Source organism: Drosophila elegans, unplaced genomic scaffold, assembly GCF_018152505.1.
Source record: "Drosophila elegans isolate 14027-0461.03 unplaced genomic scaffold, ASM1815250v1 contig_208, whole genome shotgun sequence".
Classification (NCBI taxonomy): domain Eukaryota; kingdom Metazoa; phylum Arthropoda; class Insecta; order Diptera; family Drosophilidae; genus Drosophila; species Drosophila elegans.
Window position 1 is genome coordinate 5,030,251 of NW_024545578.1, and position 22,084 is coordinate 5,052,334.

The following is a 22,084-nucleotide window of genomic DNA, read 5'->3' on the forward strand; positions in this document are numbered from 1 at the left end:
ATTTTTTCAAATGATTTTAAAGTTTTGTATTGTTGAATTAAATTATATTATTTAATAACATTTTTGATTTAATTTACTAGTTAAGTTATCCATTGTACAGTACCGTTATTTGGGTGGTATATTCTGAATACTCTACCAGGGTTGTCAACAGTCTGCTACGCTGTTGACTAATGTGGTACCTTTTAATTTAAAAGTTAGGTACAATTTTGCAGGCTCTTGTATTGCTCCACTTATTTAATTTACTTCCTAAAAATAGTTCTGGATTATCCAATATATGTTTATTATTGTGTACCGGGTACCAGGTAAACGCCTTAGCCAAAAATCCTTCCAGTAATTTATTCAGTAACGACCTTAATCTAAGGACCCTATATAAGCTGTAAATAAAACTTAATGCTTCTCGGCAGCTATGCATAGTTTGGCCAGAAGGGCGGTGAGCTGCAGCAGGGAATTGATGCCGTCGACAATCTTCATGTGGGTGATGCCAATCTCCCGGATGAAGTCCAGCTTCAGATGCTCATCGATGTTGACGCGCTTGCAGACGCGGAATATGTTGCCAATGATGTCCTCCGGCGAGTATCCCAGCTTCCATAGCTTGGCCAGAATCTTGTAGGCCTTGTGGATATCGTTGGCGGCACAATGTTGGATCATCTCCTCCAGGAGCTTGGGATGCGGCTCATCGCAGACCTTGAACACGTTCTCCGCATTGATATCGCCGAATCCCTGGGCGGTGGACTGCAGATTATTCAGCCCCTGTCGCATATCTCCTTGGGCGGTGAAGACAATGGCCTCCAGTCCGTCCTCCGTGTAGTTGAGCTTCTCCCACTTGGTCACCTCGATGAGCTTGGCCAGAACCTGGGCATCGGATAGCTTGGTGAACCGCAACATGGCGCAGCGCGATTGGATGGGCTCGATGATCTTCTCGCTGGTGTTGCAGGCCAGGGCGAAGCGCGTGGTGCTGCTGTAGATCTCCATGGTGCGGCGCAGCGCCTGCTGGGCACCCTCCGTCATGCTGTCCGCCTCGTCCAGTATCACGATCTTGTGCCGGCCGCGCGGCAATGTCACCTTTTGCTGGGCAAACATCTTGATCTTGTTGCGCACCACATCGATTCCTCGCTCATTGGAGGCATTCAGCTCGAGCACAGCCTCTTTGTAGCTGTCTCCCAGGAGAATCCTCGCCAGACACTGGATCGTGGTGGTCTTGCCCACGCCTGGCGGTCCCTATAAGCCAAAATTATTACTCCCTAACCGAGTTTTAATCCTTCAGAACTCACAGCTATGATTATATTGGGTGCATTTCCTTGTGTGGCGAAGACGGATAATCGCGCCACTGTATCCTCGTTGCCCACAATCTCCTTGAACTTCACCGGGCGGTACTTTTCAATCCATGGCAAGTGACTACGCTTGTCGTCTACGGCAATTTCGGGTTCTTCCGGCATTTTCGTGCAATTATCAGAAATTCGCAGAGACAAACCAAACAAATTTAAGCGATGGCGTGGGACTGCAGTGTGACCGTACTATGGGCGCCAAAATACGAATGGTTGGTATTTTTCACTTTTATGATTTTAAACTTTTCATCGATTTTTTATCAAGTATTTTAACGTTTATTATATATATTTTGAAACATGTTTATGACTCATTTTAAAATAAGTTGTTTAAGCAGTCTGATTAAAAATTAAAAACTAACCTTTAGCTTAGAACATTAGAGATTTTTCAAATAGTTAATTTTACAAATCTTTGGAAAGAAATCGTTAGTTTTTTGTATCATTTCAAAGTTTTCAAAAATGGTTTTCTCAACAAAATATGATTTTTATTAAAAAATGTTTTAATAAATAAATAATAAATCTATTAGTTTTTATGTTTTATTTAATATTTTTCAAAATACTGTTCTTCGGATTAAAATGAACTTAACGTTTTGATAAGAAGCGAATATATTTTTCTGAATAATAAAATTAAAAATGTTCAAGTTAATTTGGAAACAATTTGTTAATTTTTTTTGATAAGCTTTATTGGGTATTGACGAAATTACAATACATTCAGATGCCTCGGGTGCAAAAAATTTGAACTTGCATTTAAATATAGTTCGAATTATATCAAATACATATTTTTATTGAACCACTTTCAAAATATCATACGTTTTTGAAATCTTTATGGTTTTTAGACAATTTGGTTTAGTGTTTTATCTTTAATGTTAACATTTAAATATTTTCTGATGTCAATTGGCCGAATATGTATATAATTTCACACAGGCTCATCCATAATTTGATCGATTTGACTAAGTTCGGAAATTTATTCAATGGTTGAAGTAATCCGAGGTGAATATTATATGGTGCTGTGATATTCGTGTCCAGTTTTTCTTTTTCTTTTTTCTAGTTATCATGCTACAGTATAAGAGCCAGTATAGGGGCTTAATTGAAATAATACTACTCGTATTATTGAAGTTAATATTTATTTATATTCGGCTAAGAATAAAATACTATATAATTGTTTAATATATTATGTAATGCGTATATAATTTATGTCTTGTATTTTAATATTTATATTGCAATATGTAATTAGTATAATAATTTCTTAAGGAATCATTTTGAACCTTCGGTAAGGAATAACAAACTATTTTTACGACAACACGATAAATGTGACAAAATCGTTAACAAGATAATGATCCAATAAGTATTTAGTCCTCCTTCGAGAGACTGCCCAAGTCGCTGAGAAAGATTTCGGGCGAGAGGACGTGCGAGGAGCCGACGAGGACCTCCCAGTTGCGCACCGCACTGGTCACCTCGTAGGCACACCTCATCTCGGACATGCTGACGCCGCCCACGATGAAGACGATGAGTCGGGGCACGTTCTTCACCTGCGCCTGTCCCTTGTCCTTGTGCCAGTGGCCATAGCGGGCACTGGTCGGGGCATGGTAGTTGGTGTTCTGGGCCCTGCCCTCGAGGAAGGGGAAGTGGCGCGAGTCCAGCTTGTCCTCTATGCAGTCCTCCATGATGTCCTTAATGACCGGGGTCCAGCGCGACATCTGATAGGTGCTCTCGGTGGTGCGCTCCTTGCGCGGCACCGAGTACACCTTCTTGCGCGAATCTGCAATGACATTGATGCCCAAGCAACTAAGATTACGCACCATATCCTGATCCTTGGGCGACAGCTGGGCGTGGGTGAAGAGCTTCGTTAGGTTCTCCTCCGATATTCCGTTCTTGATCATCACATAGAGGGCAATAATGCGAACTTTGTCGTAGTTCGAGACATTGGCATCCAGCAAGATGGGCACAATGTTGCGCATATGATCCTTGATCTTCTCGCCCTCGGCGTCCGTGCCCATGGCCAGATCCTGCTCCACGCGGCACAGCTTGTCCACGTAGTTCTGGTACGACTTCATGCAGTCCTCGGCCAAATGCAAGTGGGTGGAGTACTTGGACAGCTCCTTCTGGTACTGCGGCATCTTCTTGATCATCTGCGACAGATCGCGCATCGACGACTTGTCGGCCGAGCCCATGCGCTTCGAGTCGGTGAACTTCTTCAGGTTCTGAGTCACCTGGGTGGAGACGACAGCGATGTGCTCGTGGCGCAGCTCCACCCACAAGTCGTCGTTCTCGTCGAGCAGCACCTCCTTATCGGGCTGATTCGGACCGGGTGTATAGCGATAGACGTCGTTCACAATGGGTAGCAAATCGTAGGCCATGGCCTGAAGCGTCAGCTCGTGCAGCAGTGGCGACACACAGTCGAAGCCGCGATCCAGGATCAGCAACTGGGAGCGGGCCTTCTCCGGACCCTCGCCCATGGTGGCATCATCGGCCTTGTAGGCATCCAGCTTCTGCTGCACCGATGCAGCCAGATCAATGTTCCTGTCCCAATCGCTGCGATAACGCACATTGGGGTATTCCCCCAGAGTGGCACACAAAGTGGCTATTTGCTCGGCAATGCGCTCGATGTGCTTGCTCCTGATGGAGGCAAATGCTGGCGAGTACAGGCACTGGAAGGTGTCCGGTGAGTCCAGCGAAAATACCTGGCATTCGTAGGGCAAGAATGCGATGTTGATCTCCTTCAGCGTCTTGATCTTCCCGGCAGCACACGATTTGCACAAATCGTTGAACAGCTCCTCGGGACAGACCTCCGTGAAGAAGACGTGGGCGTAGCGATACATGGGCCTGGCCGGATTCTCGAAGTCGCGGATCAACCCACGCACTGACTCATCCGAGGGGGTGATCAAGTAAATCGCATCCATGGTGGGCAGTGGCTCCCGCTTCTTGTTGATGTCCTCCACCAGGGTGATGCCCTCGGCGCTGATCTCGTGCATTTTGGTGCACGCCGAGACCATGCGCATTCCCAGCTTGTCCACAACTAGGACCCTCCATTCCATGCCACCCGCCCCCGCAGCCGCCGTCGACGTAACGCCCTGCTTTTTGGGGGCTGGAGGCTTGTACTTCACCACCTCGTTCATCAGCTTCTGGCCCACCAGCACTTTCAAGGCCATTTTCACTGCGTTTTATTGGTCACGGGCGCAAAGGCAACTCGATTATGAACACACAAAGCGTTAATATATGATTCACTGGACTTGTCTTTTTCGTTTTCCGTGTCTTTTCTTGTCCTAAAGAATTTTATCTATTCCTTGGCCAATTTTCTGTATTTTTTTCGTTTGATGACTATACCACAGTGTGGCCAGGGTGCGTAGAGTCGATTATAACATTTACCAATAAGTCGGTATATTTTGTCGACCCCTGTTAAGTTAACAGAGGGTGGGGCGGGTTATTTTCTTAAATTCAAATAAGAATATTTTATCTTTGCCCAACATTAAATTCAAAAAGTTTTATTATTACGTTTATAATTACATTTGCTAAGTAAAAATCAAAAATTTAATATCAAGCAACTCAAGTGTTGCATTACTAACGTTTTCTAATTGGAAACATAAATTCTAATTTATTATTTAGGAACATTAATATATGCTGGCCTTAGTTTATGTTTTTTAAATCAATTTTGGAAAAATAAGTTTTGCTTACAATGAAAATGGAATAATGGAGTGAATTTGTATTATACATTCGCCATACAGTTTTTTAGCTGTATTTTGCGATGTCTGATTTAAGCAAATACAATAAAGCCAAATAAAAATTCCGATTTGAATTTAAATCCGTGGTTTGAGTCCTTGCTTATACATATATGTTGGTGGTATATTTTTTAGTAACCCGTAGCTGGTCACACTGCATCAGTGGAGGAGGAAAATAAAAGAATTTTTAGTTGGCCAACTGGTCGAAATAAACTCGGAATGCAGATGCAAACGTACAAATTGGTGGTGGTCGGCGGCGGCGGCGTGGGAAAGTCAGCGATAACGATACAATTCATCCAGGTGAGGCCCCAGGAGCACCCGACACCCTGGTGACGTCGCCATCAACAGGGGCGGATCAGTCTGTGGAGCGGGGCGGGGGGCGGGGCGTCCCTTGTTTTGGCCAGAGCAACAAACAAGCAACAAGCGACCGATTTCTGTGCGTCTGTGTTTGGACATGCGTGTGCATAGTTTCGAGCAGAGATCATCATCATCAACATCATCGTCTTCGTCTTCGACGTCGTTGTCGTCGGGGGCCACACCCCCGTGTGTATCTCCATTTTGGGGAGCTGGAGATCCAAGTGGTCAAGAAAGCCAGGGAGTAAGAGCCCCCAGTTTTCTGGGTGTGTGCCGATCGATTCCGAGCGTGTGTGCCATGGTCACGACCACAATGCCCGCCCGTTTCCATTTATTTTTAGTCATTTGCGTCATCTGCACATCTTTCGTGTATATTCTGTCGAGCTGTAGAGCCGTAGAGCTGTAGCCTTTCCCGAAGATATATAGAGCATAGTGGATGTGGATGATAATAAAAGTGACGTGTGTAAACAAATCAAAGGCGGAATGATAAACGCACCCCGTCTTATAATCTTAATATAGCATATCTCAAACCAAAATATAATAATACTTTATCTTGCAGAGCTACTTCGTCACGGACTATGATCCCACCATTGAAGACTCGTACACGAAGATGTGCGTCATTGACGATGTGCCAGCCAAATTGGACAGTGAGTACTCTAAAATTATCCCTTCCAAAAAACTTTACTAATCTCTGTAATAACCCAGTTTTGGACACGGCCGGTCAGGAGGAGTTCAGTGCCATGCGGGAGCAATATATGCGCTCCGGCGAGGGCTTCCTGCTCGTCTTCGCGCTCAACGATCATTCCAGCTTCGATGAGATCCCCAAGTTCCAGCGCCAGATTCTGCGCGTCAAGGACCGCGACGAGTTCCCCATGCTGATGGTGGGCAACAAGTGCGACCTGAAGCAGCAGCAGCAGGTGTCCTTGGAGGAGGCGCAGAACACCAGCCGCACCCTGATGATGCCCTACATCGAGTGCAGTGCCAAGCTGCGGATCAATGTCGACCAGGCCTTCCACGAGCTGGTGCGGATCGTGCGCAAATTCCAGATCGCCGAGCGCCCCTTCATCGAGCAGTCGTACAAGAAGAAGGGCAAGAGGAAGTGCTGCCTGATGTAAGCGGATGGGTCACGTCACAGACAATCTCCTGGATGCCGCAGCGGATGCAGGAGCCAACATTTAACGAGTATAACACCAAATTTTTTGTGAAAAAAACACGCGTCGACTGAGCTTTGAATTCCGTTGAGAAGACGATAAACCAGTAAACCAGAAACCCGAAAGCCGAAAGCCGAAACCAGTAACCGCAAACCAGCGCGCAAAACGTGTCAACGAGCCCAAACGAAGTGCATTTCTTACCTGCCCAGGTGCATGCCGCATTCAACGAACGAATCGAATAAGCTTCGCCACTTTCAAATAGCTACGAAGAAACTTAAAACTAGAAACTCAAAACTAAAAACTCAAAACTAAAAACTAAACAACGCCACATGCAAACAGAAACACGAAACATAGTTAGATATATACAACAGATTCACACGGATAACATATATATACATATATAAATATATAAATATATATATGTATGTATATTTATATATATATATTTCTACATATATTTTTGTAATATTATTTGTTGATCAACGACAACAATTAAGGACGAATGTTTTCTATGATTATTACCAATCGTGGCTCGCAGGCCATTTGTTTTTATAATGCAATAACTAAACCCAGAACGTTTGTTTCGATTAAGCCAAAACGTAATAATGTGTTATTGTAATTTGTATTGTTATTTACTACTAATATAAACGTATACATATATAAACTGCTTACAATCCGATTTTGTTGTAACAAATTGAGTGCCTCGTTCTCGCGCGTAGAAAACTAAAAAAAAAACACACACACATCCATCTCTGTATTTTTCACACACACCCGCACACAACATTTTTGTACTATATATAGTCAGCTGCCAGGCGCACAACTCGCAAACTCACTTAACGATATTTTTGTACATGTCCCCAGTCGAATTCTATGGTTTATTGTTCGCCAAATGTATTGCAACAGTTGCTTAAGCCGCAATCTCGTTTAACTCTTATACACTGCTTAATTTAACGAACTTATTTAATGGTATATAAATAAATATATAATTATATTTAATATTAAACATATGCGCAATTCTAATAAACACATGGAGAATCACAAACGCTTCCACTTAGATGAATGTTTTAATGACGCAAATTCGATTGCCTGCCGATTGGAATTGAATACAGGACTAATTATAAAAGGAATCCCTAGAAGTGTGGTTTTAATTAACTGCCAGATGATTATTTTTTCGCATCTGAAGGGGTATAAAAGCAGGCTAAACCGAGAAGGAAGCAGCATAGAACTCAGAATGAATCCCAAGAGCGAAGTCCTCGTTGCAGCCGTGCTTTTCCTTCTCCTGGCTTGTGTTCAGTGTCAGGTGAGTAGAGTGATTTAATGCATATAAAACCCTATTTTTCATATACTCGTATGTTTTATATTAGCTGACTTTCTCGCCGGACTGGGGAAAGCGTTCCGCTGGCGGATCAGGTCCTGGATCCTTTTTCGAGTCGCAGCAGGGCAACTGCAAGACCTCCAACGAAATGCTGCTCGAGATCTTTCGCTTCGTGCAATCCCAGGCCCAGCTGTTCCTCGACTGCAAGCACCGCGAGTAGGAGTAACCTATATCCCATTCAGATCCTGATCCTGATTCCGATTCGGATCTCGGACGATGTCTAGCACGCACACACATACACTATCTATATGTACCCATATATATATACCATATATATGCATATACACAGCACGTTATCAAGGTAGTCGTAGTCGGCATTTAGATTTAATGGAACTTTTCTTTCCCAACAATAAATAAGCGCATCCAAAATGTATTCCCATCTGCCAGCAAAAGGGGAATTTTGACCTTAATGGGGTGCTTCAACTTTTCAAGTTCATACCTCAAAAAAATAGGTGACTAGTGGCTAGTGTCAATTAAATTAAATATGATTTCGAAAATTGCCGCAATTAAATCATTGGATGACACCCACTCCATTGGCGCTTAAGTTGAGGAGTGTCAGTGGCCCACGGCTTCAGTTCGTCGGCGAAGTTCATTGGATCAGAATGTGTGCGATCTCTGGCTCCCAAAAAGTTCATAAATTTCTTATAATTCTTGTGTGCCTTTCCATTTTCACGCCCGTCAAGTGTAAGTTGTGTGAATTCTTTATTTAATTTCCATTGGGCCTAAAAATACACCATGATCGTGCCAATAGATCTGTTTGAGTTATGTGATCGTGTCATTTCATTTAAAATGTGTCAACATAAACAAATCCCCACATCATTCATCTAACACCCAGCAAATGATTCAAATAGACCTCCCCAAATGATTTTAATCGCACTTCAAGCGCCACTGGCCCAGTTATTTTAATTCCCCCCGGGAATTAACGATGCATTTCGGTGTGAATTCGTTTCAACTGCAATTAAGGCTTTGAATAATGCACTGGCATTAAATTTAGTTTTTTTGAAGTGTGCATTTCCCGGTGATCATTAAATTCTGTGCTACAATAAAGTCAACGCTTTATAATATGAGTAATTGGTCATAAAATATGCTTAATTCGGTTTTTTTCGCTGATGATTTTAATTTGTTTTGCATTTGATGATAAGGTTAGTCATTGACATCCGTCAAATATTTTCATTTGTTGCACTTTGGTGTTTCATTGTTTTTTTAGACTAATTATCCTTTAACTTGTTATTTAAAAAAGTTACAATTTTGTGTGAGTCATAAATCAATAATTTTATGATTTATTATTAAAATGGAATCAAATGATAGGTTGTCTAGTAGCTCAAATAGAACAAAATTAAAAAAAGTTTTATTTTATTATATACTCTTTTACCATATTATTACTAATATAGTAATTTTTTAGTACAGAACTCAATATAAATGGCAAGAAATATAGTTTAAAAATTTAAAATTTTCAAATATATAATTTTCTAAATTTTCTTTTGCGTTGTTTTACTTTTATTGTTATCAATTATCTATACAACAAAAGTTAGATTTATGACATACTATAACTATCTAGCCACTTTTACGACAGTGATGGGATAATATATTTTTATAAAGCTTTATTTCGACCCCTCCACAAACCTTTGATCCGCTCCTGGGCTTGGGCTTTTCAGACGACTCTTTTGGATAATTGTGCCCCACTAAAATACAATTGAATTATAATCATTATGGGCCGCCGTGCTCCACTTGGCCAAGGTGCCTGCAATTGGCCGAAAAAGCTGAGTTTTGTGGACAGTTGCCACCTGGTGGCCGAGCAGAAAGCACGGATAAACGGATACGGATTGGAGATGGTGCTGCTGGACGAGTTCTGTGTGAAGGTGTACTTCTGGCCATTCCTGTCCTACCTGGCCAGCATGAAGGGCTGGTGTCCGCTGTATCCGCCAGGTTACTATCCCATCTACGCCCTGCCGCCGCCGCTGCAGCCGCTCCAGCCGATTGGTCCACTAATACCGAACCAACCCGCTCTTCCGTCCACACCTGCAGTGATACCGACGTTCCAGCCCACGCCGCCAAATCCCCAGCCGCCGCCGGTGACGCCACCACTGATCACGACCACGAGTAGTACCACCAGTACTACTACTACTTCTACTACCAGCAGCACAACCTCCTCCACCACGGGATTGACCACCCTGAGCACCGCTGGCACCACTCTGCCCGTGCCGGTGCCAGTGCCCACGTGTCCGTCGCAGCCCTTGGTTTGCCTGCCCGGCGGAGCACGTCCGCTGCCCAACTGCCCCTGCATCGATCCTCGCCAGCAGCAGAACACCCCGCTGGGCTCCTCCACGGGACCTCAGATCGGTTCGGACATGATGGTTTTCATGCCGCTGAATGGCGGACGCCGGCGACGTCGTCGCCGTAAACGCCGGATACTCTACTAAAATCACCCCGTCAAATAACAAAAACTAGCAACATCACAACCTATCCCTAAATCCTTGCATTTACACACACAAATATACGCAAAATTAGTCAACAAAAATAAAAACGATCACGAAATCCAAAGCAAATCGAATTGGCAAATCTAAACTGGTTTAAGAGCATTCCTTACCCGCCCAATCACATGCTTATTTTACAGCCCAATCCTGCCAAGATGCCAGATCCCGGCCTGGAAACTGCCTGCCCCTCACCTCCTGCCCCCAGCTCATGGAGGAGTATCAGGGTCAGGGGCAGGGGCAGGGCAACGAGTTCCACACCTTTCTGGGCCAGTCCATATGTAGCTTCGATGGCTCCACTTTCATGGTAATCCCCTAGATCTATTTTGGTTCTTACTTTTGTCCGATTTAATTGATTGAAAATATTATCATAATTGTTAAAGTTTTTATTTAAACTTATTTATAGAATTTCATATTTTTTTGCTCATTAGAAAACTATTTAAAATAAACTACGCATTAAATTGCACTTAAACAATTGTTTATGATGATTTTATAAATTTATAATTGGCTTATGTAAAGAAAAGTTATCATTCAAATGATAACCTATTTAATTATGATTGTTTTTGAACATTGGGTTTTAACTTAAACATTTTTAACTTATTGCTAATTGGTTTACTATTTCTAGAACGATAGAATTATAAAATATTTTTAAATAAAGACATCTAAATTTACATTGACAAATAAATTAACTATTTTTAAGCTAAGACTCCTTAATTCAAATCGTCAAAATTGTGAAAAAATTAAAGCAAGAACGTCTAACATTTAAGATGAGGCTAACAAAGTAAAGATTTCTTTTGCGTTTAGGTATGCTGTGCCTCGGATCGAAGTGGTAATGCCAGGAGCAGGAAGGATCTGCTGCTGACCACCACTGCACCCTTTGGCTTCTTTCATTTCTCACCGCTAAGTGGTGGCCCCACTGTCACTCCCATGGTTTTCCAGCCAACTCCGCCCCTAAATCCGGTGGTGAGCCCCAGTTTTAATCCACCTCCTCCTCCTCCAGCACCACAGAATACTCCACGATTGGCTACTGTTTGTGGCATTAGTGGTGCCACTTCCAATCGGGTGGTGGGTGGAATGGAAGCCAGGAGAGGTAATTACTAATTATTTAAATTTAGTTAAATATTTATCCATATGCTTTTTTACCTTTCTCCCACTTATTTAATCATTAATCCCCTTCAGGAGCCTATCCCTGGATAGCTGCCTTGGGTTACTTTGAGGAGTCCAATCGGAATGCACTTAAGTTTCTCTGCGGTGGCAGTTTGATCCATTCGCATTATGTCGTCACCTCGGCGCACTGCATCAATCCGATGTTGACTTTGGTTAGATTGGGAGCTCATGACCTCTCCAAATCCATTGAACCAGGTGCAATGGACTACCGCATCCGAAGAACTGTGGTTCACGAGCACTTTAATCTCAATTCTATATCAAATGATATAGCGTTGATTGAGCTAAATGGAGTGGGATCATCTTTGCCAGGTAAAATACGCTCTACTTATTTTCCGAAACCGAGCCATAAAAAAATCCAGTTAAAATAATATGAGAAAATGGGATTTAAAGTAAAAGAATTAAAAATGTGTACATTTTTAAATGTACATGTGTACATTTTAAATCTTAAAAAAACAAAAAATGTGAAAAGAAAAATGATATTACATTTTACAACATTATTATATTGATAAACATATTTTTCAGTTTAATTTAATAACAAAATTATTTATTTTACAATACCTTATCAATGCCTAATGTTTCTGTAATGCCCAGGTAACATAGCCCCCATTTGTCTGCCCGATTCGGCGAAATTCCTGCAGCAGGACTTCGTGGGAATGAATCCCTTTGTGGCCGGCTGGGGTGCAGTGAAGCACCAGGGACCCACTTCACAGGTGCTGCGGGATGCCCAGGTGCCAATAGTGTCCCGTCAGAGCTGCGAGCAGAGCTACAAGTCCGTCTTCCAGTTCGTCCAGTTCAGCGACAAGGTAAGCTTGTCATCCCAAAATCGAAGGGGGAATCCCCGAGAGAAGGCGAACATGGCAGACCTAATAAATCCTTTTCGCAGGTGCTGTGTGCGGGCAGTTCGAGTGTGGATGCCTGCCAAGGGGATTCCGGTGGACCACTCATGATGCCCCAGGTCAGTTACAATCTCTTCTGCGGTCTGTGAGTCATCCAACCTGTTTTGGCCCAGTCTTGAGCTCTGTCTCCAAGGTGGTTTGCTGGTGAATACCGCCCGCTAATTGTCCATTTTCGTGACGCAAATATGATTTCGTTGGTTTACGAAAAATGTCGATGACTTGCAGATAAGAATTTTTAAATTTTATGGTATATTTTGTAACCCCTCTTTTGTCAATTCTTTCAGCTGGAGGCCAATGGGTATAGGTTCTACTTACTTGGACTGGTTTCCTTTGGCTACGAGTGTGCTCGTCCCAATTTTCCCGGGGTCTACACAAGAGTCGCCTCCTATGTTCCTTGGATCAAAAAACACCTCTCGTTGGCTTAGAACATGACACATGTCAAATTGGACGTCTATCTTTGATGTGTCATCCAAGATTGAGAGCACTTAACAAACACTTGCATTAAAATCCTAAATCCCAAACACACATACCCACCGGAATTTCCTCAATAAATTTCATGTTTTTATGTTCTTGTTTGATTTAATTTGCAATCCATTGAATTTAATTGCCGTGTAAGGGAGTTTTTTGTGAGACTTGTTTTCACCATAAAAATAAATCAAACTATTACATCAATTCTTATCTTATAATATAATTTTAATAAATACCTTTTTTTGCCATTAATTAAATACTTGACTTTGACATCATTTCTTATATTATTTAAAACTGATAAATGTAGTTAAAAATGTTTTAATTGATAACTCTTTATTGCCATCAACAAATAATTATCAATGTTGTGTTACTTAATATGGGTTTGATTAAAATTGATTGTTCAAATTATATAATAAATATTAATGTAAGCATTTGTTAATCTTGTGTGTTTACTTTGAATACACTTCACAATATTGATTGTGCTTTCCCAGCTATTTATTTCCCATTTAATCAATTACAAAACAATTAAATGTCATTAGAATAATATGATTAAAATGTAGATAATTATCAAAGCAAATACCTAAGAGATGTGATTAAAAACGTGTTTTTGGTAAAAAAGCTTTGCTTATCACAACTATAATTATCACATTGCTTAATAATATCACCTAACTTATAGCTTTATTTACCCAATTCGATGTCACGCTTATTGAACATTTCCTACAAAGTATCAAGTTCGCGATATTATACATTGATAAATGAAACTGTCGAGCCGGAACCTAAAAAGAGCAATTCTTCGTCTTCAGGGTCTGGAATTTCCCGCACTTCACTTCGACCCCCTGCTGTTTCTACCTGAATTGCATGGCCAAGTGATCCGTATTAGTCATTATAGTAGAACGATCGCTGGTATTATGCCCCAGCGGTTGCATCGATCGCATGCCAATTGGCTTTCGGCGACGGCTCCCCGGAATTCTAATCAGGTTGAGTGCCCCCCGATCTCAGATAAATATATGGAATACACAACCAATCGGCGGAGATTTAGTGGGGTAAACTAAGTGTGTGCTAACTGTGATCTCACATCAGATGCATTATGCACACAGATATGGCGTCACGTGTCGAACTCTCCCTCCCAGTCTGAAATAATACAATATATAATCTCTAAAGTAATCTTAGACTGTCTCAATATTTATTTTTGAATAAAAAGCAGAGAACGTAATTATTATAGTCTATATTAAAATAAATTAAAATTAAATGTTTAATATATTTTGTTTAGTTATAATTATTATTTGTTTGACTTGTTATCTCTATCAAAAAATAGTAATTATTATAATTAAGACTTTAAGCCTTTGGTTACGATTAAATATTAGGTAAAATTAATTTTAAGCGATTTAAATGCCACTGATCCTCACTGTGATTCCAATAATTACGTATGCTTTATGGGAGGCTGCTATCTATATAATCAGCGAAAGCTTTTTACGGTACTCGCATACGAATGCAATTTAAAAGTATGAGAGTATTTCAGATTGCTAATCATGACACAGAAATAGAATTTGCGATAGAATGTGGCCGGCGTCTTTGGTCAGTTGGCTAAGTGATTCCCAATTGACATGTCAACGGGATCCGTTTTAATTTACCTTGATTAATGGCATTTATCATTCTTGTTTAGACGAGCGTCTAATTGAGTCACAGAATTCTCGGGACTGGATCTATGACAAATTGAGAGCAGCCCGAGGTCAACATTTTGGCGCCGCATTTGACTCACGCCTAAATTGAAAATTCCCTATTCCGAAACAAATGCCAGGTTGTGTCCTATACCATTACCAAATCCACTGATGCATGTTATTAGGCTGCTATGAAAATAAATAAATATTTGTTGCCATTTTCGGACTGGCTTGCTTGGGAAAATCATTTCCTAATCTGATGTGGGAATTCGGTGCCTTTTCCACCTTAATTAATGTGCTTGGAAGGCAATCACCGCTGTGAACCCCATCTGAATGCTCTCTATTGCATCCATTTTCACGGCCAGAGAGCGTACACTGATAGCAAAATTTTATACTCAATTAAATTAAGTATAATACCTATGGAATAAGTAGAACCCTTTTAATATGAAATGTTTAATTAAAATTAAAACCATATTCAACATAAATATAATAGATATCATATAGCCATACCCAAGGACCAAATTTAAATCCTTTATTTTCCACCAATAAGATGAGTATTTTATTTTCAATAAGATGAGTATTAATTAATACCACGCAAGTAGCAGAGTAAATTTTATGTGGTTTAAAAATAATTTAGCCACTTCGGTATAGAAATGAAATTATTGTTAATCAATAGTTATTGAATTAAAACTAATTGTTTAATACTGCCTGCAGTTTGTTTTCAAGATACCCCTATTTAAACTAATCTTTCATGTTTTTTTTGGGTGCAGGTATTAATTTATATTATTCAATTTATTATCAGTGTACGAGAGAGCTATAGATCGGCAGATCCGATGAGAAAGCTGCATATAAAGCTCGGCTCTGGATGCCGCTCGCTCAGCCGAATCGAAGACGCGAACGCTTTGGTCACGCAGGCCACCACAAAAGACGCACACGGCAATCTCCGAAGAAGCTTCCGCGGCTCCGGTTCTCCGTTTCTCCAAAATTTTCAGTTTGATAACGCCCGCCGGACGGTGAAGAACGCGCCGTTCTCGATATCTCGGATAAATATATATATACATATTATAAGTGAACAAATATATAAGTGAACAAAAATATAATAGATCGATCTCGCCATGAAGTCGATGTGCTGTGTTAGTGCTGTGATTACACTCCTGCCCCTCGTACTCCTCTCCAGACCCACCGATGCCCAGTTCAACCAGCGCCGGCAAGGTAGTCAGAGCCACTTAATTAGTCGAGAGCTTTCCGCTTCGCCATATCTATTTCTATCTAATATCTGTGTAGAACGTTTACGACTTAAGTCTAAGCAAACAACAAACCAGTTCCATTAACAACGCATCTCGGAGTTTAATCAAATCCATAAACTACACATCAACACGCATTTAAATGAGTTTAACCCAGATGGTACAAATATAACAAAATCTTCAAGTTCAATGGCAAGTTCGTTGCCTAAGTCTTTCGATTTGACAGCCGGCCAAAGGCGGCAATTTGTATTAGCGCTGCCAAATAATGAATAATCCCGTGTTGTGAACAGCCAAATTTGTTGGCCCATTGTGTTCGAGTTCAATTCCAGTTCAGCAAAACCAGTCACCAAGGTCGGACTTCGTCTCGGACACCGACTCGATCAGGTGTTTATTACCCGCGGGGCGTTCCCTTTATCGGGAGTGACCGGTACTCGTCATTTTTGAGCTATAGACGCCAATAACTGGCTTGACCAGCACCCGCCGTTACGCCAATCTAAAAACTTTGGGACTTACACAAGTGATTGTTAAAATAGAGTTTTCTCTTAGAGTTTATTTCGTTGTCATTACAAAGTAGAAAGTTCTTAGACATTTTTATATAGTTGTAATGTCAATGTAAATCTTTCTTAATTAATACTAATTACTTTGACTTTTTGCCTGCTTCTCAATACTTTAACATGCATCCCATTGGAAAGCGTTTTTGTTTTGTTAGGTTCGGCCACCATTTATGGCATTCAAGCCAACATAAACAAAGCACATACAAAGTATGACTACAAAATTGCTTTGAATTTTAAAAAACCATTTTAAACAAAGACAAAATCATTTTGTATATATTTTTTTGAGGCTTTTGAGTATAACAATAGAGAATTACTGCTTTGACAGTGCGGATTTTAGTGTAGGTTTATGTGTTCTTGCTCATTGTAGAGTTTTGGCTTTGTTAGAGGTGTGAAGAACATAATTAAATCCCCCATTACTATAAGTGATTCATCTTAAGGTTTGACCATTTGTTAAATCGTTTATCACTCATGAAAAAGGAATGGACATTTTTTAAGACAATCAAATTAAATTGAAGATTTATACATTTAATTAATTTAAATAAAATGTTGTTAAATTATAATTGTCTCTAACAAAAGTTAAGTTTAATGTTTTTATTAGAAATGAGTTAATTATAATTCGATCCAAAAACCAATTGAAGTAATTATTAAATGTATGCAAAAACTGTACGAGGAAAGTTAATAAAGTGAGCCAACTTTTTGTTTCTGTCAAGTTCGCCAGAACTGCATCACCCCCGAGAACTACTATGGAAGTTGCGTGACCCTGACCTACTGCCCCCAGGTGGTGAACATCTTCAGGACCACCAACAGGGATCGGGCCCAGCGCTATGTGATCGCCCTGCAGCGCAGCTGTGGCACCCGCAACATCAACGGGGATCCGGTGGTAGGGACACATCCTCCTCCCCTCACTTTCCATCCTTTCTAAGCTTTGCCCTGCCTGTCTCCTACGTAGATCTGCTGCACTGAACCCAGATATGACCAGGTCACAGAGCGACCTCCGAACCCCTTCTTTCCCACAGCGCCACCGCCTCCGCCCGAAGTGAACGATAATGACTTTCTGATAACTATCCCGAGAACAACTACGACGACCACCTCGACCACGACGACCACTCCAGCTTCTCTACCGATCACCTCATCGGCGCCACTGGTGGATCAACGGGGACCCTTGTGCCGAGGACCAGACACCAAACCCGGAAATTGTGTGGGTGAGTTTTCTTTATTTGCACAAAGTTAAATTTAAAGGTAGAGAGTTTTTTTTATCAATATATGCATACACGTTTTGGTTATCAACTTTATGACTTTAAGTTTTTATTTCAAATATCATTTGGTTTAACTAAAATTACTTATTATTCGAGAAAACAAGTACCAAACACGTACACTTTTCATAAGTAGTAACCAGTTTTTTTTTGGAAAGTACTCTATGTTTAAACCCGTTATTTGAATAGTAAAAGTGTATATTGAATTGTGCAACACGTACAGAAAAATATATATAATTATATGTTCTTGATCTCATTCAATGTCCATCTTGTGATCTAACTTTATAAGTCAGGTCTTTGTAATTAACATGCAGATTCTAGTTGTGTCTACTTTGTCATGTGAAACTAAGAAACGGCATAGGCCGGTTATTAGGCGATATGTGGTCATTCGGTCAATAGCTATCGATGCACCAAAAATTATAGAAATCGAATCATTATTTTGGAAGTTATAATACATTTGACATTTACTTCTCGCTCTTAGCTTGTAGTGTTGACCCTGCAGTTCGGCAGATGGCGCCAACCAAATCACGATTGTTCTCTGGAGTTATTTTTATTATAAAATTAGTTAACTAAGTAACACAAAAAAAAAATCAATTATTTGATTTGAACTAGAATTCGATTTTAATATACTTCGAATATTAATCTTTTAAGGATAAAATTTTAAGATAATTCAAGATAAGGATTAACAGAGAAAAAGCCAAATTACACTTAAAGTAGATTTATCTGAATTTTTCCAAATTTTTTAAACAAATTTTCTGTGTACATTTGTTCTCACGCGTAACTTATTAAATATTCTTAACCCATTTAGAACTCAAGGAATGTGCTTCGCTGTTGAATGAACTGCTGGTAAAGCAGCGGGATGAGACCTTTTCCAATTTCCTGCGTGCCTCCAGAGTGATTTGTGGCAACCAGGGCACCCGGGTGTGCTGTCCCAACGGACAGACGGTCACCACTCCGCCTCCCGTTCTGATCAAGAACTCGGACGAAGTGCCTCGTCGGCTGTTGAATGTGGAGGAGGGATGTGGCTATACGGTCGGCTACTACAAGAAGATCGTGGGCGGTGAGGTGAGCCGCAAAGGGGCGTGGCCATGGATAGCACTACTTGGATATGATGACGCCTCCTCGTCGCCGTTCAAGTGCGGCGGAACCCTGATCACCGCCAGACACGTACTCACTGCGGCCCATTGCATCAGGGGTGATCTGTGAGTGCATATTTTTTTCTCAATGATCTATGTTTTAGTCTGATCCTTTTTTCATTTCCAGGCAATTTGTGCGTTTGGGAGAACATGATCTGTCCACGAACACGGAGACTCCCCATGTGGATATTAAGATTGCTAGGGTAAGTCATAGTTTGAGAATTTTAAAATATATATTTTGTTTTTATATTTCACGTTCCAAAAGAAAATTACAGATTTTTTTTTATAATTAAATATTGTAAATTGAAAAAGTCAGTCAATTGTATTGTAACTAAAAAATTTAAATTCGTTTTGCATTAAGAAAGTCGTTCTAAGCCCAAAAAGCAATAAGACTTTTAAACTGAAAAGAATACATTCCACATTCTACCTTAAATACCAAATTTTATTAAGAACTAACAAACATCGAAGTCATTTACAAGTAAATGAAAATAAACAAAGCTTAAAGGAGATTTTTGAAATCGTATTTATAATGTTCCAAATATTTATTTGTATTCCTTAAAATTATATGAGATCTAAAATCTTTAAAGGTTTTTTTTTTAATTGCTGTTATAATTGATTATTGCTTTTTTTGATTTTTTTTAATGCCCTATAAAATACATGAGCTTTAAAATTACTTTTTTGTTGGAATAACCTAAAATTTTTCCCTTCAGTACGTGGCCCATCCTGAGTACAATCGTAAAAATGGACGCAGTGACATGGCCATCCTGTACTTGGAGCGTAATGTGGAGTTCACCAGCAAGATCTCGCCCATCTGCCTGCCGCACACGGCCGCTCTGCGCCAGAAGTCCTACGTGGACTACATGCCCTTCGTCGCCGGATGGGGCAGGACAATGGAGGGCGGTCAGTCGGCCACCGTGCTCAATGAACTCCAGATTCCCGTCTACGACAATGCGGTGTGCCAGCAGAGTTATGCGAAGGAGAAGCGCTACTTCTCGGCCGATCAGTTCGACAGCGCCGTCATCTGCGCCGGAGTTTTGACCGGCGGCAAGGATACGTGCCAGGGCGACTCCGGCGGACCACTGATGGTGCCGGAACCGTACGAGGGCAGACAGCACTTCTACCTGATCGGCGTGGTGTCCTACGGCATCGGCTGTGCCCGTCCGAATGTGCCAGGGGTTTACTCCAGCACACAGTACTTCATGGACTGGATCATCAGCCAGGTCCAGCAGACGCCCTAAGTTGCCATCTTAAGCCAAACTAATCTTATCAAAATAAATCTGTAGTCGGAATAAAACGATTGATATTCTAAAACCAACACAATGGGCTTCCATGAACTTAAAAATAAGCTAGCTTTAAACCTTATAAATAAAATAATTAAAAGCATTTTTTTGGTTTTTCATTTCTCTTTTTTTTAAATTGATTTGAAAATAAAGTTAAAAGTTATTATATTTTTTGTTTGCATATTTTTGAAATAAAACTATTTAAAATTTCAAGTCGATTCAAAGAAAATTGACAAAGATAAAATCCTTAAAAATAAAGAACCCGTTGCGTATACCAAAATAACTTAAAAACTACTATTTTTCTAAAAATGTTCATACCTATTTAAAAAATTCAAATTTAGCCTTTTTGATAAAATAAATGGGGTTTTTTTAAAACCAAACAATGACCTTTACTTTTTGGGTATTTGCAAATACAAAATTTAATTTCCCAATTGGGCAAACATTCATATTTTTATAAAATCTTTGACAAAATATTAATTTATATATCTAACTGTTAAAGATGATCCCCTTCACTACAACTTTGATCACCGCAAAACAAATCAAATACAAAATTCCAATTAAATCTTACATTTCATTGGCTTAAACAATATTACATTTGGCCAGTAGATATTCTATATTAGCCTCAACTATTTCTAATGCCAGTACTGAGCGTTGGCTATCTTGAGTGCAAATATTGACACTCCTTGCTTTGTTCTCAGGATGTCTAATCCCTGAATGCGATGCCTGCCCAACGGCAGCAGCAAGATCCCTTTTAGGGTTACAGCATCTTATGCAAATCAAGCGCAAGACGCCCATCAATCATTCTGGTAATGATCGCGTCTTGGGTGCAGGCAGGGTTATGTGTTATGTAAATGCGGGGAAAGAAGGCAGCTTGCGTCCCTGGACATGAACTGCATTTTAATTGCTGCGGCAGCCACAAGCGGATTTGCATACCTCAGGGACAGAAGTAGTCCAATGTTCAAGGTATCACTAGGGCGCCATCTCCTGAAGCAGAACAAAGGGTTACTTTCCCCCAATCTCACTCGCTTTCTTTTCTATTCTCTTTCTTGCTCCACGCAGCAGATGAACAAATCAAATGCCGTAGTACAAAGCAAGACGAATCCTTTTTGTAGTCAAAACGCCTCCCGCGCATTTGTGGCCACATGGTCGGCCTTCCTTTAAGATTCAAATCGCATCTGGCAGATGATTTAGTGCTCATAAACCGAGAGAGAGAGAGTTCATTAAACTGCATACCCCGAAATGTCATTCTCTGATCTTATAACAATTAATATGCAATCACAACAGCGAAAGTATATCGATCCGATCATCATCATCATCATCATCAATAATGGCAAGTAAATTTGCATGCCCCAGGATTTTGGCAAACATTTGCATACCAAAGCCGATGCCACACAAGGGTGTTAATTTCCTCATTACCCGATTCCCAGCTTAGACATCTTTATCGTCGAAATCCCGAAAATATTCGCAAGGGTTCGCAAGGATCGGAGGGAGTTTTGCCAGGATCTTACCTTTTTGGCGGCGTCAAAAGGGCGCACAAAGGAATTGCCCACAATCGCAAATGTAAACACAATCCGTCATCATATCAATGGGTGCAATTGTGATCTATGATCTCGATGATCTTTCAATTTGCCATGATCAATGAGGGCAATTGTCTGGTTTTGTTCTTCGCCACGTTATATTTAACTGCTCGTTTTCTTTTGTGTGAGGCAGGAGTTAAATAAGACTTTATTTTATAGCTCTTAAGTACATATCCATTTGGTTATATTATTTAAAATAAATTATCGCTTTCTCTTCAACATGTCTTTCTTTCTTTATTGTTTTGTAAAATTGTTGTATGCAGAACTTTTAGACATCTTAAAGATTGTAATAAAAATTTGATCTATACCTGTTTTATCTAGAGAATTATCAGAATTCAATTTTAATATTAAACAGGCCTTAACGAAATAAAAAATTCGTGACGATCGCACCAACATACAAAATTTCTGATATAAAATGTAGTGTCGAAAATTGATTTAACGTTCGTTCGGACCGCTTCAGTC

General features: G+C 40.4%; 6 protein-coding genes across 8 annotated transcripts; 4 read left to right on the plus strand and 2 right to left on the minus strand.

Moving 5' to 3' along the window:
• Positions 1-320: 320 nt before the first annotated feature.
• LOC108146110 (replication factor C subunit 2) lies at positions 321-1,515 on the minus strand. The gene is made up of 2 exons (XM_017271942.2): positions 1,272-1,515; positions 321-1,218 (listed from the first exon to the last, which is right to left on the minus strand). Exons 1-2 carry the CDS (start codon positions 1,434-1,436, stop codon positions 388-390), a joined length of 996 nt encoding a protein of 331 aa, XP_017127431.1. The 5' UTR covers positions 1,437-1,515; the 3' UTR covers positions 321-387.
• A 559-nt stretch (positions 1,516-2,074) lies between these two features.
• LOC108146108 (protein ROP) lies at positions 2,075-4,660 on the minus strand. The gene has a single exon (XM_017271939.1). The coding sequence runs from the start codon at positions 4,469-4,471 to the stop codon at positions 2,672-2,674; it is 1,800 nt and encodes a 599-aa protein (XP_017127428.1). The 5' UTR covers positions 4,472-4,660; the 3' UTR covers positions 2,075-2,671.
• Positions 4,661-5,184: 524 nt separating this feature from the next.
• On the plus strand, positions 5,185-7,597 carry LOC108146112 (ras-like protein 2). The gene is made up of 3 exons (XM_017271943.2): positions 5,185-5,338; positions 5,952-6,039; positions 6,098-7,597. The coding sequence occupies exons 1-3, from the start codon at positions 5,258-5,260 to the stop codon at positions 6,505-6,507; spliced, it is 579 nt and encodes a 192-aa protein (XP_017127432.1). The 5' UTR covers positions 5,185-5,257; the 3' UTR covers positions 6,508-7,597.
• Positions 7,550-8,291, plus strand: LOC108146113 (adipokinetic hormone). The gene is made up of 2 exons (XM_017271945.2): positions 7,550-7,843; positions 7,908-8,291. The coding sequence occupies exons 1-2, from the start codon at positions 7,550-7,552 to the stop codon at positions 8,076-8,078; spliced, it is 465 nt and encodes a 154-aa protein (XP_017127434.1). The 3' UTR covers positions 8,079-8,291.
• A 91-nt stretch (positions 8,292-8,382) lies between these two features.
• Positions 8,383-13,016, plus strand: LOC108146109 (venom protease). 2 transcript variants are annotated; one of them, XM_017271940.2, is made up of 7 exons: positions 8,383-8,602; positions 10,533-10,696; positions 11,194-11,479; positions 11,569-11,865; positions 12,148-12,359; positions 12,440-12,511; positions 12,737-13,016. In XM_017271940.2, the coding sequence occupies exons 1-7, from the start codon at positions 8,437-8,439 to the stop codon at positions 12,875-12,877; spliced, it is 1,338 nt and encodes a 445-aa protein (XP_017127429.1). In that variant the 5' UTR covers positions 8,383-8,436; the 3' UTR covers positions 12,878-13,016. The 2 variants fall into 2 exon arrangements, with proteins under 2 accessions (XP_017127429.1, XP_017127430.1); XM_017271941.2 differs by lacking the exon at positions 8,383-8,602 and adding an exon at positions 9,708-10,321.
• Positions 13,017-15,488: 2,472 nt separating this feature from the next.
• Positions 15,489-20,080, plus strand: LOC108146438 (venom protease). 2 transcript variants are annotated; one of them, XM_017272442.2, is made up of 6 exons: positions 15,492-15,790; positions 17,087-17,256; positions 17,326-17,578; positions 18,438-18,831; positions 18,893-18,968; positions 19,476-20,080. In XM_017272442.2, exons 1-6 carry the CDS (start codon positions 15,694-15,696, stop codon positions 20,001-20,003), a joined length of 1,518 nt encoding a protein of 505 aa, XP_017127931.1. In that variant the 5' UTR covers positions 15,492-15,693; the 3' UTR covers positions 20,004-20,080. The 2 variants fall into 2 exon arrangements, with proteins under 2 accessions (XP_041564374.1, XP_017127931.1); XM_041708440.1 differs by lacking the exon at positions 17,087-17,256 and having other exon boundaries at positions 15,489-15,790; positions 17,363-17,578.
• Positions 20,081-22,084: the final 2,004 nt, after the last annotated feature.